This window comes from Natrix helvetica (assembly GCF_964273705.1).
Source record: "Natrix helvetica genome assembly, chromosome: 3".
NCBI classification, from domain to species: domain Eukaryota; kingdom Metazoa; phylum Chordata; class Lepidosauria; order Squamata; family Natricidae; genus Natrix; species Natrix helvetica.
In genome coordinates, this window is record NC_138549.1 from 52,340,786 (window position 1) to 52,358,426 (window position 17,641).

General features: G+C 34.7%; 1 protein-coding gene across 1 annotated transcript; it reads left to right on the forward strand.

Moving 5' to 3' along the window:
• Nucleotides 1-3,690: 3,690 nt before the first annotated feature.
• Nucleotides 3,691-16,821, forward strand: ZFX (zinc finger protein X-linked). The gene is made up of 8 exons (XM_081947127.1): nt 3,691-4,286; nt 6,167-6,252; nt 7,288-7,851; nt 11,220-11,363; nt 11,921-12,064; nt 12,140-12,274; nt 13,417-13,554; nt 14,299-16,821. The coding sequence occupies exons 2-8, from the start codon at nt 6,195-6,197 to the stop codon at nt 15,483-15,485; spliced, it is 2,370 nt and encodes a 789-aa protein (XP_081803253.1). The 5' UTR covers nt 3,691-4,286; nt 6,167-6,194; the 3' UTR covers nt 15,486-16,821.
• Nucleotides 16,822-17,641: the final 820 nt, after the last annotated feature.

The following is a 17,641-nucleotide window of genomic DNA, read 5'->3' on the forward strand; positions in this document are numbered from 1 at the left end:
TTTTCTTTCTTGTTACATACCATACTTTGACCTTGCAGCAAATATGATTCTACATATTATTAAATGCTTGAATATCCTATTTATCTGCCAGTAAATGTTTTTTAAAAACTAAACCCCTCAAAAGAGAACTCTGAAATATAATTCCAATTACACAGCCAAAATAAAATATTTGCAGCCACAATGGACAGTATCCAAAAAGGGAAGTTAATTATTGTCTATTTTAATTATTTGGAAAAGGCTAAAATTATTGTATAGAAATGCGGTATAACTGAATTGTAAGTTGAGAAGTAAATAATGATTGATGCAGTAGATCTGGTTTAATGTAATTATGATGTAATACCATATCAGTCATTCATGACATTTAGCTACTCAGTATCCTGTGGGATTGCTAATAGAACATGAATACTTATTTGAAAGTTTAGCTGGGGTGATACATTCATTTTGATTATTGCAATTGATCCTACCAAGATAACTTAAAGCTTCTCCACTTTTTAATGTCTCTTGCCATAGAGTTATTCTTGATTGTTACCTGTCAAGCAACCATATTCTTGCAGCAGATTGAAAATATTGTTTTTCTTAACTCTTTTGCCTTTTGTGGTCCTATGATATTTAATATCACATTATCTCCATAATATTTCAGCATGTATTCCTCTTCAAATTCTCACATATCCATCTTTGGTATGGAATTAATAAGCACACTAATCTAACTTGTATTATTGAGAGCAGGTTGGACAACAGTGGGAATATAACCTTGTCAGTAATTTGCACATAGTAGTTTTTAGTCCTGTATTAGTCATGCCAGTTTGACTAAGAAAAAAAGTGGCTGTAAGCACTGATCTAGAAGTAACCAGTTGGGAGTTTTTCCAATTGGGCTGTTAAACTGGTGTTACTGCTGGAATACTAATTACTTACCTGCATGGCAGTGACTCTACAAGCTCCTGATTGTCACTCAGGATTGGGACTGGAACTCCCGAAGTATCCTGGAAAGAAAGTCTGATGAAACTTGTGAATTCATGACCTCCATGACAATTATAGTCCTTTTCAGGTAATCTGACCTGGGAGGATATAGAGTGGTTTTTATTTCATTTCAGATGAATTGTGATCTAGAAATGAAATACATTATGCTATTGTGGTTAAATAATTTTTGCATTAAACTGCACTTCCAAGCTGCCTTTGACTTCAATATAGATGGTGGACCTTTTCAAGTGGACCCAAAATTGTCCAGTAGTTTTCCTTTTAGTTGCAAGATTATTTGAGCATAAAATTACTCATTTCTCAGAACCTAATTCCATTATTAGTAAGCTTTATGTGAAGTGTCTTGAGTAATGGCCCCTGAAGGGCAATCTGAAATACATTTGATTTAATATTAAAACTTTTTCAAGCAGAATATGGAATTGTTTTCTTTCATTTTTATTTTATTTTTTATGAATAATGCAGCAATTATACTCTGCAAATATTCATATGGATGGTTTAAAAATAGTTTAATGTTAACTATTTTCTATCCTTGAAATTGGCATATATTGGATTTTCTCCTGTTCTATAGTTTGAAATGTCAAATTCTGTTCTGATAAAGTTTATCTTGTCTCCTTTAAGGTTTTGGTCTAGGAAAATACTTAGTGTTTTCAGACTGATCATCAATCTATGTAACTATGAAACACACCTAGCATGTGTTTTACTGGGATCAGTATAGGACTCCAAGGAATTTCTGCCATGAAAACAAAATTTCTGAAGGAAAAAAACATAGCCTCAACCTAGGATTGGTCCTCCTGTTGCATAGTTTCTAGAGATCCCTTGAAAATTTACATTGTCTTAAATATTGTATTAATCATTCCATCATAAAAATTCTAAAACCAAAATATATTGATTTTCCAGAAACAAATTATTTTTCCAGGCTTGGAGACTATGCCAAAAAACAGAGGTTGACTATTGTTTTTGTTGGTTAGTAAAAGAAGAAAATGGGTAACAAAAAAAGGCTTGGTTTACATATCACACTAAGTAAAAATCAGATGTTATGTTCATCTTAATACAACAAATTAAGTTTTATTCAAACAAACCAGTTTAGGATAATGTACAAAACTTCCTATTTATTGTATCAGTAAGAATTATAATAACCTTGCATTTGAATATATACTTGGAGTTTAACATTAGCTGATATAGTGGTATTGTCCTGTTATAGTTGAATTTGAGCCAATATCAACAGGATTGTTAATATGACTGCTGTTCTTCATAGCTTAAATACAAGAATTACGGACTTTTCAGGCATGAAAATTGGCTAAGAATGGCACAATGTAGGATGAAATCTATATTGCTCATAATGTAATTTCCAAGCCTTTTTTACCTCTTATTTTCTTTACTCTATGATTCATTTTTGTGATTGTATTGATCCTTTTATACAGTTTTATATTTTGTACCTTTGATTGGTGTATCAAAAATTGTGCAAACCAGCCAATTTATTCAATTAACATACTATATGTTTTATTTGGTTACGAAGAAAAGGTTGGCTCATTAGACCAAAAGGTCCCTCTAAGTCAGAATTTTGTTTGCAAAGTAACTAATTAGATGTTTCTTGAAAGGATTTCATGCAGACACATGCAAGACTGTCATGTAGACAGTCTTTATCTTCCTACATGTTTAAACCTATTTTTAATTCTAAACTGAATTCTCAGCATTACATCATGTGACACTGAATTCCATAAACTATGGTGTATAAAGTGTTCTTTATGAGGATGGATAGTTGCTCCTGACTACTTCAACTTTTAATGTAGTCCTCCCCTAAATATCATACATTTTATTAAACCAAGTTATTAAAACAATAAACCATGCAATTAAAATAATATTAGGGAAACAAGATACACAACAATTTACTAAACATGGTAATGTATTTTATTGCTAATAATTGAAGGTACACAGAAAATAAAATAACAGGAGAGGTCTTCTCCTTCCAGAGGATGGATTTCAGTTCTCAGAATTCCCCAGCTAGTTTGACTATATTATACCTGAGAATTTAGCAACTTGAAATTTACTTTAACTTTAAAAATGCTATCTAAGCTTAATAGAAAATATAAAAAAATAGCATCTATAACACAAAGCAAAGGCACAAAATTGTGTTCTGCTGTTAACGCAATGAGATGCAATGCATATGTGATTTGCATTTTAGGGCTCCACAGGAAATTAGCCTTAATTTGATCCATACTCATATCAAGTATCCAAAATTTCATTTTGATATCTGAAAACAGAACCTGTAAAAACCATCTATGTAAGTTTTAGAATTGTGTCATTAACAAAATATAGATTGTTACAACGAAGTATACAGTAAATTTAAGTTTGCAACTATGAAACGGGAGTAATTATTTTGAAACATTCATTTCACAACAAAAGACACTCTGGCACCTAATGTCTAATAATCGCAAATTTTGTATTTGACAACTAAGGTTGCTCATTCTGATTTGGAAAAGTAGCTGTACAACAAAGTACCCCTGACTCCCTATAAAACCAGAAACAAAACATGGTAGATAACTGCATTCACCAAAACGATTGATATATATGAACAGGGCTTAAAGCACTGTACTTTCATTTTCCTGACTTCCTATGTAAGAAAAATATATGTTCTTCGTCAAATGAAGAAGGGGAGGCGGAGGGAAGAGATAGCGGGACAATACTTTCATTAAAAATGCCGTAATAAGGTACCTCTTATTTTCATTTTCCAAAAGGCTGTGGATAAATTTATTTTCGGCAAGCGAGGGGGATGTATTACGATTTGGGAGGCGGGGTGCCCAGGGCAATGCCTGTGGAGAAGCCACCCCAAAATGTTGGGGATTTTCCAGGCCTAAACAACTCCTCATTCCCCGGCGCCGAGTTGAGCAAGTCTGAGCCCGGAGCGGAATTTTACGGCCGAGTTGGAACGGAGACGGCGGCAGAAGCGGCAGCTGCAGCGGAAGGGGTTGGCGGGGATCCACCGTCCTTCTACTTCATCCACTCGGCCCGTCCCGGTTCCCTCTCGATCGCGCACCCGGTCTGGCCTGGCCCGGGGCCGAAGAGCAGGCGGCTCAAGCAGCAGCGGAGCCGGGAACTCCTTCCGCATTTCCCTGGGTCTCCCACGGGCAGTGACGTGACGTGCTGACGGCTGCCCGGCCCGGGGAGCTTGGCCGCTTCCACTCAGCTCCGAGCTCGGCCCCTCCCTCCCCTTCGCGCCCGCCCGCCCGCCCCGCCGCCGCGACACTACCACCGAGATCGGCCCGGCTACGTGGAGAAAGGCCTCCCAGAGTCCGCCGCCACCGTCCCGCCTGGTAAGCAGCACGGGACAGGCCCGAGCTAGGCCCTTACCCCTGCGTGGAACCAGGCCTCGGCGCCTGCTTCGGTACAGGCCTTGAGAAGGCCGCAGCTAGGCCGCACGGCGTTCCTTGTTGCAGGAACGGGCCGGAAGCCTTGCAGGTGGGTCGGGCAGCTGTAGCTCAGCTTCCAGAGAGAGAAAGGCGGTGGGCTGTTGTACATTGCACAAGGAATGGGGATCAAGCATTCTTGGAGGACAGTGGAATCGGGCCTGAAACGGAGGGATCGCTGCTAGGAGGAGACAAGATGGCGGCGACAAGGGAGGCTGAGGAAGAGTGCCGGACGCCATCTTGAATTAATCGCTTCTGGCCCCAGACAGTCCCCATTACAGGCAGGCAGGGCAGGGCGGAGACGGCGCCAGTGGGGGAAGCTTGCCCCTCCCCTCTTTCCCTCCCTTACTTGTGCCCAGTTGTCCTGCTCGGCTACTCCCGAGCCCTGCATACTTTAGTCCCGCCACATTCTTCCCTTTCACGTAATATCCAGCGGGCGCAGAGGCATTTTTTGCCTATTATTACTTTGCCTCCTGGCCCTCAGTATCAGACAATGACTGACGGAACACGAGTGATTATTCACATAGCTCCCCCTCCTCGTTATGTTGATACAGGAAGGGCTGCTTGCAGCGCCAGATGTTCGGTTTTGTCCAGATGGTTCTGTCTGTCCGCAAAAAATAACTTCCTAACCATGAACCACCTGCCAGTGGCAACAGATACCGTGGAAAATAATAGTCTAGGACTCTAGGTCAGTTGCATTAATTAAGAAAAGCTGATTGCATGACAGGCTTGAGGGAGCAAGCCTGTCATGAGGAAGCATGGTGGTTCCACAGCTGAAGCACCAGAATTAAATCCAAAATTCCACTAGAAACAAGCTTCCAAGAGCACACATGTGCAGAGAAAATAGTCAAGGAAAGCTGATAAATGTATTAGTAATTAGGTGTCATAAATCCTGTGGCCTCTGTTGCTCATATGATAATTTTAATATTAGTAATCATCAAGTGGCACATAAATGCTACCGCAGGATGGCTAATAATTTATAATTTGAATTATAGAGATTGAAAAGCAGCCTAGTTTTTTCCCTGTTGGTGTGATATATGAAGTAGGTAAATTGGATTATTATAGATTTAAAAAAACCTCAAAAGTGACCATTTTATTATTGTTTTGAAATAACGCATTGCAATCAGTAAACAAGCATCTGAAAAACAAATGTGATAGACAATAATTTCTAAGTAATAAAGGTTGATGCGAAGAATACTAACTTGCACCAGAAAAGAAAGTATTAGACAAGACTTCTACAGAAGATGCACAATTTAGGCAGGAAAGCAAAGATGTAGAATGTATTTATGGGAATGCTTATTTCAAGCATGAAATGAATGGAAGCAGGAATGTATGCCAGTTACTATGGTAATATATTTTAGTATACTGTATTCAGGACTCAACAATGCCAGTCAAGCAAATGAAAAGTTTTTAGTTATCCAGAAGTTTTAGATATTAAAATGGATGAAATTGAAAAAATAGCACTTTAGTATCAAAATATTATAGTCTAACAAAAAATGCATGATGTTTATGCATAGGGAGAAAAGCATGTTTAAAAAGAAGGTATTGATATTTTTCTCTGATACTTGTGAATTCTCCCATTGCTATAGGAGGTAATGAAGGGACACCAACATATTAACCATTCTTTTTATGTCTAGTCAAGAATGGGGCAAAATGTTTAAGTCTCCAGTGTGTGATAATTCCCCCCCCCCCCCGCCCGCCCGGCTTGATTGCAATATATATGCCATGTGCTAGTCTGGGACACTTATTAAAAGTCTCTGCAAAACACATTTGTTTTAATTTTATAGATATTGTGACTGATGAGATTTAAAGGCCATGGATGAGGATGGGCTTGATGGGACACATGACCCACACACGTTTTTTGATCCAACAGGTATGTGAGAAAATAACATATAAGCTTCTTTTCCTAAACTCTATAACTATTGGGTTTTTAGTAATGAATCCAGATTACTTTTACTACCCAAGTCTGGATCTAATTTATTTAATAGTTAAACTAATTTAGAACTATTTTAGAATAGTTAAAAATCTATTTTGAGGCTAAAAAATATAAGGAATATTATATGTTTCAAATATTTACATATGAATAGAATAGAATGGAATTATTTATTGGCCAAGTGTGATTGGACACACCAGGAACAATGATTGTTGTTTTGTGCCAGTTTTTTTTAAATAAAGGCAAGATAACTTACTAGCTATGTAGGAAGGCAGATTATGAAATGTTTGTGAAAACTGATCGAAAAAGAGGTTATCAATTATTAGCTTTTAAAATAGTTTTTTATCTTCTATCACACTAAATTATTTTGAGGAAATATTGCTGGTTGCTAGTAAACAGGAAGCAAATTATATAGATTACAGGTAGTCCTCGATTTACAACCTTTCATGTAATGACCATTTGTAATTACAACAGCACTGAAAATGTTATGACCGTTTTTCATACTTACAACCATTGAAACATCGCCACAGTCACATGATCAAAATTCAGATGATTGACAACTGTCTCATATTAATGATGTTTGCAGTGTCCTAGGATCATGGGATCATCTTTTGCGACCTTCTGAGAAGCAGAGTCAATGGAGATGCCAGATTCATTTACAACCATATTACTAACTTAACAACTGCAGTGATTCACTTAAAAACAATGGCAAGAAAGGTCGTAAAATGGGCCAAAACTAACTTGACTGTCTCACTTAGCAATAGAGGTTTTGGCCTTATGGTCATAAATTGAGGACTACCTGTATATGACTTCCATGATTTGCACCTGGTAAATGGATCAAGACAAGTAAAGCCCTTCAGGTCAAATTTGTTTCTGTTAGATGATATCCCTGCTACATCATAATCAAAATTTGCTGATTTTTCCTCAACTAAGATTTATGATAATATAGGACCGATTATAATTTATATATTCCAGGAGCTGATGAAACGCATTTGAATGGAGATGAAATTGTTGTCGAAATACAGGAAACTGTATATGTATCAGATGTAGAAGATTCTGATATAGCTGTACATAATTTTGTCCCTGATGATCCAGATTCTGTAGTAATTCAAGATATTATTGAGGACGTTGTTATAGAAGATGTTCAGTGTCCAGATATCATGGAAGATACAAATGTATCTCAAACTATTATTCCTGAACCAGTGCTGGACACTGATGTCACTGAAGAAGTGTCTTTGTCACACTGCAGTGTTCCAGAAGATGTTTTATCATCTGAAATTACAGCTTCAGCAATGGCAATACCTGAACATGCACTCACAAATGAATCAATACATGTACCTGATATTGAGCGTATGGAACATGTTCATGACCATAATAATGTTGTAGAAGCAGAAATTGTTACAGATTCTCTCGGAGAAGATGTAGTTTCAGAAGTTTTAGTGGCAGACTGTGCTTCTGAAGCTGTAATTGATGCCAGTGGAATATCTGTGGAGCATAATGATGAAAAAAACAACTGTGAAGACTACCTGATGATTTCCTGTAAGTGTCTGGGTAAACTATTTTCAGGACTGCAGTTTAAACTACATAATTTTTCATCCAGGCTATCCCACTGATTTTGTTCTTTGATTTTTGCAGTGCTAATCAGTACAACATGTAGGCAGTTTTAGATCCTGACATTTCATGTATTGGGAATGTAACCAACACATTTTAACTCTTGTCACTATTCTACATAATAATTGAATTAGCTTCTGGTGGCCTAATATAAAAATATTTTTTTTGGTAACAAGAACAATTTTGTTGTTAAAAATAAATAATTTAAAGTTAAAATAATAAAATCAGCATCAGTATCCATGCCTATGACTTTAAATTTTTTTTAAAGATTTTGCAGTGAACATTCCCATTTCATTGGGATATTAGTACTACTTTAGTGGGATGGTAACAATGTTCGATGCGCCTCAGCATATACTCATGTCAGCCACATGACCATGGTAGCATCTTTGGACAACGCTGGCTCCTTGGGCTAGGAAACGGAAATGAGCTCTGCCTCCCAGAGTCAGACATAACTGGATAGGGGAAGCTTTTACCTTTAACTTTTTTTCTATTAAAATATCTATTTGTTGCTGCATCAATTACCTATCATTCTTTGATCATTGGGCTGCAAGCCTTGAACTAATGTGCAAAATCCATCACTTGACACCTGTCATTATTAAGTTCATAGAATATGTTGTTGAGACTGATAGACTACTAGTTTACACTTACTCATAGTATCTGGAATGCTCTTCTTCCCAATATGCAAGGTACCCATTCTTACATTATTTAATTCCTACCGGAAATTCAGAGCTTTTTATGGATAATCCTTATATGTAAATTTTGTTATTTTTGTTTTATTTTCCATTCTTCCATCTTTTTAATGAATAAAGGTTATATATTATTTTAATCTATTCTTGTATTTCAATAATTTTAGGTTTAAGATGCTGTTGTTTAAGAATCTGTATAGGGATATATTAAATAAATACATTTCTCTGAATGGTTGCCAGCAGAAGTACAGGATGGAGAGCTAACTGGCAACAGTTAAAAGAATTGAAGAAATATTCATTTTTGCTTTTTTTTCAGAAAATAATAAGGGAAGTATACAGTGATGAACAGTAGGTGCGTAGTGAATATGTTAGCAAAAGAAGAATGAAGTGAGAGGGTGAAATATACAAGTAATCTGCAATTTACAACCACAATTGAATCCAAAATTTCCATTGCTAAGAAAGACAGTTGTTAAGTGAATTTTGCCCCATTTTACAATTTTTTTGCCACAGTTGTTAAGTGAAACACTACAGTTGTTAAGTTAGTAACATGATAAGTGACTTTGGCTTCCCCATTGATTTTGCTTCTCAGAAGGTTGCAAAAGGGGATCATATGAACCCAGGATGCTGCAAATGTCATAAATACAGGCCAGTTGCCAGGTGTCTGAATTTTGATCACATGCCCATGGTGATCCCGCAATGGTTGTGTGAAAAACAGTCGTAAGTTGTTTTTTCAGTATTGTAACTTTGAATGGCCACTAAATGAATGGTTGTAAGTCGACGACTACCTGTAACTGGTATAGGAAAAAAAAAGAACTATTTCCTAAATTGAGAACTACATTTATAAATGTGTACACTGTAATTGTGTCTAATATTTCTAGGCAAATGCAGCTCTTACACAGAAATTTATTAGTATCTGTGATTAACATGCAACGGTGTTGCAGTCTATTTCTTGTCCCAGGGTCTTGATTTGCTGTTCCATGAGATTACAGTTTATTGCTGAGTTCAATGTCTTTTGCAGGATAGTGATAATGTATTTTGTTGCCTTTTTCTTAGTACTGTAGTACTATTGTTTGCCAGATGCAGAGCGTATTATAATCCTTATTTCCTAAAAATATACTTTACCTTTTTTCTTGTGGAAATTATAAATCTATATTTGTTATGATTTGATGTGAATGCCTCTTAGTATTGGGCTAGGTGAAAGTTTCTCACTGTATTAATCTTTTTCTCAGAGTCTTATCAGAAAGTTGTATATGTTTTATACTATTTGTGTAGCCTGGTCTGTCTATAAGAATATTGCAAAATAATATGAAAACATGCTTTTCAAATTCAGTATTAATTAATTAAAGAATTAATAAAATGATTAAGAAATGCTGTGAAACTAAGAAAAGCAGGAATGATATAGCAGGTCTGAATAAAAGTATTTGATTTTGTAGGTTGAAGATGAATGCATAAATTTGAACAAAAGACTAATATGTATCAAAAGCATGAATGAATTTGATCTATATTGAGGTGTGTAAAGTAGCCTTTCATAGGTTAGTGATAATTGCATGGTGCTTCAAAAATAATGCAATTGGGGTGTGTGTGAAAAATTCTATTAAGAGACCTGTATGGATGGTAGAAATAAGATAAGCATGATAATTCACGCATACCTATTCAAGGATTGATTTATAGATAGTTCATTGTGAAACATTGAGAGGCTTAGTGAAGAATACAAGAATGATGAGAAGTATTGAATGAGGAGCAGACCATTAGGGTTAGGGGTGGAGTTAGCATGTGTAGCATGAGTTTTAGCAGGAGTAGTGAATCTTGGGAAGAAAAGAAACAAGGGAAAATAGAATGACTGCAAGAACTACAACGCCTGCTTGTAAAACATTAGAAAATGAATTTATTTCACAATAGAAAGAGTGGAAAGTGGACATCAGGAAAAATGTAGAAATGTCTTGGAAAAAATGGAAGGAATTAAGTGAAGAGTTGTATTAATAAGAAGTACATGAAAGGATTATGTAATTGTGAGGTGAAAGGCTGTGGATGGGAATTTGTATGTATGTATGTATGTATGTATAATTATTTCTGTGCAGAGAAACACAATTGCAAAAAATAATAAAAAATCAAGAAATAGTTATGATTAAAAGATGGGAAATGCAGACAGATTTGAAATAAAAGGTCTTGGGATTGCAGAAGTTAAACAAGAATTCTTTTAATTGGAATTAAAAATAAAAGTTATGCAATAATTTGGGATAAAACTCAAAATAAGGGAACACTGAAAAATTTAGCAAGTATGGTGCAGCATTTTACTGAGCAGGTTGGATACACACCAGATTTCTGTTTAATGGGTATTGAAACATGAGAAAGAAAGTTTATTGTATCTTTGTTGATTTAAAAAAGGTGTTTAATAAAATAAATAAGATTTAGTTACGGAGTGTTTTGTAGGAATATGGAGTTAAAGGGAAAATAATAGAATACCATGGAAATAAAGTATATGTGCGAATAAATAGAATGCTTGGCAAATAATTGATTTGCCATTGGGTTTTAATGTATAAACACATAAGAAATGCTTGTAATTTATGTTAGAGGAATGTTATTGTGATAATATTGTTGATTTTCTTGTAGTGGATGATGCTGTCAAAACAGAAGCTGACAATTCTGTTGACCTTAAATCTGAGTCAGAAAGTGATCCATGTAAAATGGATGGCATTTGCCCAGAAGTCATCAAAGTCTACATTTTCAAAGCTGATCCTGGAGAAGATGACATAGGTGAAGTTTTCTTTAATGAAAGAAAAAATTAGTATTTTGGTGCTTGGAGGTCTCAAGATGAAAACTGAATCCTCAAGAAATGTTCTGAGAATTTTTCATACTAAAAATGAAAAGAACCTTGAAACACCCTATGAATGGCATCCCTAACAACTGCACATTATATTATTATTATTATTATTATTATTATTATTATTATTATTATTATTATTATTATTATTATTATTATTATTATTATTATTATTATTATTATTGTCTGTCATCCCAAATGAAACTTTGGTCAGTTATCTCAATTTGTAAAAATACAGACTATGCACTTAGTCTATGATCCAATACACATTTACTAAATTAATATAATGAAGCTTATATTTTAATAGGATTTTCATAATATTTCTCTTGTTTTACTCTGTTCTTTCTAAATGTCTACTTGACAAAAGCTTCTCTCTCACCTTTTAAAAATTTGTGTTGCTGTATTTTTTTTTTTTTTGTTTCTTGAATTTGAACCATAGTGTTTTGAAGCATATTCTTACAAATAATGTTGATAATTCTTTTTAATATAGGAGGCACAGTAGACATTGTGGAAAGTGAATCTGAAAATGACCATGGTGAAACTTTAATTAACCAAAATAGTAGTGTTCGCATTCCAAGAGAAAAAATGGTGTATATGACAGTAAATGATTCTCAGCATGAAGATGAAGATTTAAGTAAGTATGTGACCTTCATTTGGGTTAAAGGTTTTTTAAAAATATACAAAACACATAACATGTTTCTTCTAATAGATGTTGCTGAAATTGCTGATGAAGTCTATATGGAAGTGATAGTAGGAGAGGAAGATGCAGCAGCGACTCATGAACAGCAAATTGATGACAGTGAAATCAAAAGCTTTATGCCAATAGCTTGGGCAGCAGCTTATGGTAGGTCATTATTCCCAAAAATTAAAGATTACCAAGTAAGGATATTGGTTTCTGGTCTTCTGTATTCAGAAAATTGAAGTAATCTTTCTGGGATGGTGTTCAGTATTTCTGGCTGAATTTACATATAAGAGCGGGTGGGATTCAACCGGTTCAGGCAAACTGGATGCTAATTTTACATCTGGTTCACCCCCATGGCCACACCCACCCAGCAACCAAGCAAAAAACCAGTTGCTAAAATTTTTCAATCCCATCTCTGTGAGTACCTATATATTATTTGATTCTTGATTGAAATGATTTATGGTTTATTTGAAACTACAGGAATTAAGAACGTTGTAATAAGAAATCAACTCTATTTCTGTTATAGTTAGAATAGTAGTAAAAATAAAAAACCAATGTTGTATCTTTTTTTACAAAAATCTGCAATTTATTCAACCTTAGAGAGAAGGAGAGTTTTTTCAAATCTTGAGACTTGGCAGTTGTTAATCTTACTAAATTTTTTGAATCAGATAAGTAAAAATGAAGTTTACAGACCTCCTATAAAATTTAGATTTTTGTAATGTTAATTATACTTATTTTCTTTTCATCAAACTTCCAGCCTGGGTCCATTTCTTTTACATGCATCAATATGAGAGATATTTTTATACTCTCATCCCATAAGGGTGGAGGATCGCTAGTTGACTTACAATCAGCCATATGGCTGCAATATTTACATGCATCTTCCAGTGGCCTTGGAAAAATAGACTCTGGTAATTGGATTCTATGGTATCTGTTTGCCAAGAGCATCTATCTTTTACAGTATTCTTTCTACCTCTGTGTTCATCATGATGTGATTAAATTCATGCTGTGAATATGTATGTATAATTCTTGAGGCTCTTTCCATGGTCAGTGAGGACAATGAGAAAGATATACAGTAGATATATATTGGCAAAAAGCTACATGTGAATAATTCACTGAATAGAAGGAGGCTTGGTTTTTTTTAAATCTAAATCTTACTTACTGTCTTTGTTGACTACAAAGATATCCAAATATATTTATTAACACAAAGACTGATTATTCAGACTTACCTTTTAAAAATATAAAAATCATTTTCAAAGATAGTATGTGGACTAATCCTTAAGATGCTAAATTCTGATCCACACTAGGAAATAATGATGCAGTTGAAAACCGAAATGGAACTGCAAGTGCTCTCTTGCATATAGATGAGTCTTCTGGTCTTGGAAGGCTAACAAAACAAAAGCCAAAGAAAAGGAGAAGACTGGAATCCAGACAATATCAAACAGGTAATAACTCAACTTCTGTTTGCTTGAAAATAGAATTGGAAATGGAAATGCATTCTCCATTAGCATTTTTAAAGGCACAGCCATCTATTTGCTCTCCCACATTCCTGGTGGGAGTTTTGTGTAATATTGCTGCTTTATTGGGGTTGTAGACTGGTAGACTGATTTCGTATTTAAAAGTAACATACTATCTTCAACTTCTGTCTTGATGGATGCTTTGCATCAATACACAGAAGCACAGGTGTATACCTGTGTATATGTTTTTTTGGAGAGTATTATCTTCAAACATGCCAGATATGAGTCATTTCTTGAAAATAAATCTATTCTCACAAGATTCCTTTGCGAGAATGCAGATGTTGCAATTGCTGACATGTCAAGATATTCCTTTCCACAGGGTTAATTTGTCTAATTAAGTGATATGTTGGCTCTTGACATTGCTTCCAATTATTTAAATTCTCTAAGCCATATTTCTGTTGGAAGATTTTTAATTTTGAGGGAGAAAGCTGACATACCATTGTAATTACCTCTTGACAATTAATTGATCTGAACTTAATTTGTAATTACAGCAGTGTTTGGGATATTGGTATCCTGTGTATTTCAATTTGAAGCTTAAGCATGTGCTTAATTTTGCTACCAAAACTAATAGGAACTTAAAATGTGTAACTTCTGTGCAATTATGCTAGTGCTTGCCAGGTATTTAGTAGATGCTATTTTTATTATTTTTTCTTTTCTTTTTTTATTATGCAGCCATAATTATTGGGCCTGATGGCCATCCTTTGACTGTCTACCCATGTATGATTTGTGGAAAGAAATTTAAATCCAGAGGCTTCTTGAAAAGACACATGAAAAATCACCCAGAGCACCTTCTTGCTAAGAAAAAATATCGATGCACTGATTGTGATTACACTACAAATAAAAAGTTAAGTCTGCATAATCATCTTGAGAGCCACAAGCTTACTACCAAGACTGAGAAAATAATTGAATGTGATGAATGTGGAAAAAGTTTCTCGCACGCAGGAGCTTTGTTTACACATAAGATGGTGCATAGGGACAAAGCAGCAAACAAAATGCACAAGTGCAAATTCTGTGAGTATGAAACAGCAGAACAGGGATTACTGAATCGTCACCTTCTAGCTGTACACAGCAAAAACTTTCCTCATATTTGCGTGGAATGTGGAAAAGGATTTCGACATCCATCAGAGCTCAAGAAACACATGCGAATCCATACTGGTGAAAAGCCCTATCAATGCCAATATTGTGAGTATAGATCTGCTGACTCTTCTAACCTGAAAACTCATGTAAAGACTAGGCATAGTAAAGAAATGCCATTCAAGTGTGACATTTGTTTTCAAATATTTTCTGATACCAAAGAGCTGCAACAGCACATTCTTATGCATCAAGAAAGCAAAACACATCAGTGTCTGCACTGTGATCACAAAAGCTCAAACTCAAGTGATTTAAAAAGACATATAATTTCCGTTCACACAAAGGACTATCCCCACAAGTGTGACATGTGTGATAAAGGCTTTCATAGGCCTTCAGAACTGAAAAAACACGTTGCAGTGCACAAAGGGAAAAAGCTGCACCAGTGCAGACATTGTGACTTTAAAATTGCAGATCCATTTGTTCTGAGCCGTCATATTCTCTCAGTTCACACAAAAGATCTTCCGTTCAGATGCAAGAGGTGTAAGAAAGGATTCAAGCTGCAAATGGAACTTAAAAAACACATGAAAACACACAGTGGTAGAAAAGTTTATCAATGTGAGTACTGTGAATATAGCACTACAGATGCCTCAGGTTTCAAGCGGCATGTTATTTCCATTCATACAAAAGACTATCCTCACCGTTGTGAATTCTGTAAAAAAGGCTTTCGAAGGCCTTCAGAGAAGAATCAACACATTCTGCGGCATCATAAAGACATTGGGTTACCATGAGGATTCAAAGATAGGGATTTGGGAAGGGTGTAAAAGATTTGCTTTTTAGGCAGTCATTGTATTTTAAAGCAGATCTTACAAATGAAATACTGTGCATTTGATATAGTGCTGTATATAGATAGGAATATTGCTTCTAGTTGACTTTTATATATTTTGTTCATTAGTGTGTTCTGAATTATTCCGTTCGTTTGATAAATGAGGAAGATGGCAACAATAAAGTTGGGTTTAATAAAGTAAACTTTGTCTTATACTGAATTTTTCAATTACATTAATTCTCAAAATGTTTTCCTGCCATGCCAATTCAGTTTTGACATAAATTAAATTTCTAATTCACTCAAAGATGTCATATAGAGGGCTGTTCAAAAATCAGAGCAGAATTAATATCAAAATGCTGCATTGTACAATAGGATCCACTTGATTGTCCCATTGGTATTTAAGGAACTTACTACATTCATTTGAGTGGTTATTTAACTTTTTTCCAATACTGAAGTTATTTCTTTATAGTATTGAATACTTCCATAATGTAAGAAATACATTGGTTGCTGGGAGCATTTATTTTCAATAGGGTGAATTTTAAAGAAAAACTTGAGGCACTTGTTCATTAAGTATTCATTATCTGCTTCTCTGCTTTTTTGTTCTGTATTGCAAATGTACTTGTATTTTTGAAACATATTGTTTCAGTTGTTGACAACAGATATTCAATTGACTGTTGCTAGGTTTATCCCAAATTAAATGCAGTTTTATTACAAGACTCTAACTGTATGGAATTTTTGGTTTGGTCTCATTTTTATCTACCTGGATCTTTGGCAGCTTTCAAAGATAAACCATCTGGAAAGAGAACAGGTGGAGGAATAAATAATAGAAGCAGGTCATTTTAAAGAAATATTTATTTTCTTCCAGTTTTTTTTTAAATCTTTTTTTATTCTTTTAGGGTCACAGAATTTTCCTTACCAAAATAATTTCAGAAGGAAGGAATTAGACATCCATGGCTAAGTTAAGCAGTAACTTTTTAATAATTCCATTATTTCTGTCCATTTATACACTTACGGATATATGTTGAATGACCACTGTATTCTTTAAAATTATTGCTAAGTTAAAGCTGCTTCAGTCTGTTTCACAGTAAGTGTTTCATTAGTTTATAATAAAGCATGTTGGAAACTTGATGAATAAAACATTTCACATTTCAAGTGAAATCAAAGCTAATTTTTAAAAATATGATATTCTGAATAACTTCTCTTAGCTTGCTTTTTCTCATCTGTCCTCCCTAACTTTGGTTCCTAGAATTCATTGATTAAATGTATTGAAAGTGAATAAAAATTTAAGCAATTTTTTCTCATGCTTTCCCATGTCTCCTCCCTCCTTTCCTTTCATCAGAAACATAAGGATTCCAAGTCATCAGTTCTATACCATATATTACATTGTCAGAGATTATAATGTGTGTACGTACATTCCTTCATATAGCTCGATATTCCCTGGGTGATTCATTTTAATATAAAATTAGAATTATAATGCAAATAGTTGTTATGCAAACAAAAAGGCTTAATGTTAACATCTTATTTTGTATGAATTGTAAGATGTATGTGGAATTATATTTGTTTCTGACTTTTTAATGTGTATGAACTGTTGCATGTTCACCAAATTTTTAGAAAATATTGGTAAAAATTATTGTTGAGCAAGCTCTTGAGCTCTAAATCACACAGCTACAGTGTGCACATTATACTGTCATACATTAAGTGGAACATGTGAAATTGTATGGAACCATTTAAAGCTTTTGCATTGTGATGATAACTATTGCAGGGTTGAGGTCTAAAAGTACCTCAGTTTATTAAAGCAAGTGTTTTCAAGATCCAGCAATTATCCATGAAATGTAGGTTTCTCATTTTTTTAATTGAAGTCGTACATAGATTTCTTTGCACAGAAATAATTTTCAAGTTATCTATTAACTTTTGTCATATTCAGAGGTATTACCAGAAGTATTGCCATACTGGAATATTTTAAACAAATTTCAGACATAAGAAATTTGGCTACTTCCCATTTCACTAATACCACCTGGAATCATAAATACATACATTGAAGCATAATTTTGGCAATGTAGAAAAAGCAATTAAGAATTTATCAGTTCAGTGGATTTTGCACAATGTGGCTATATAAAAAGC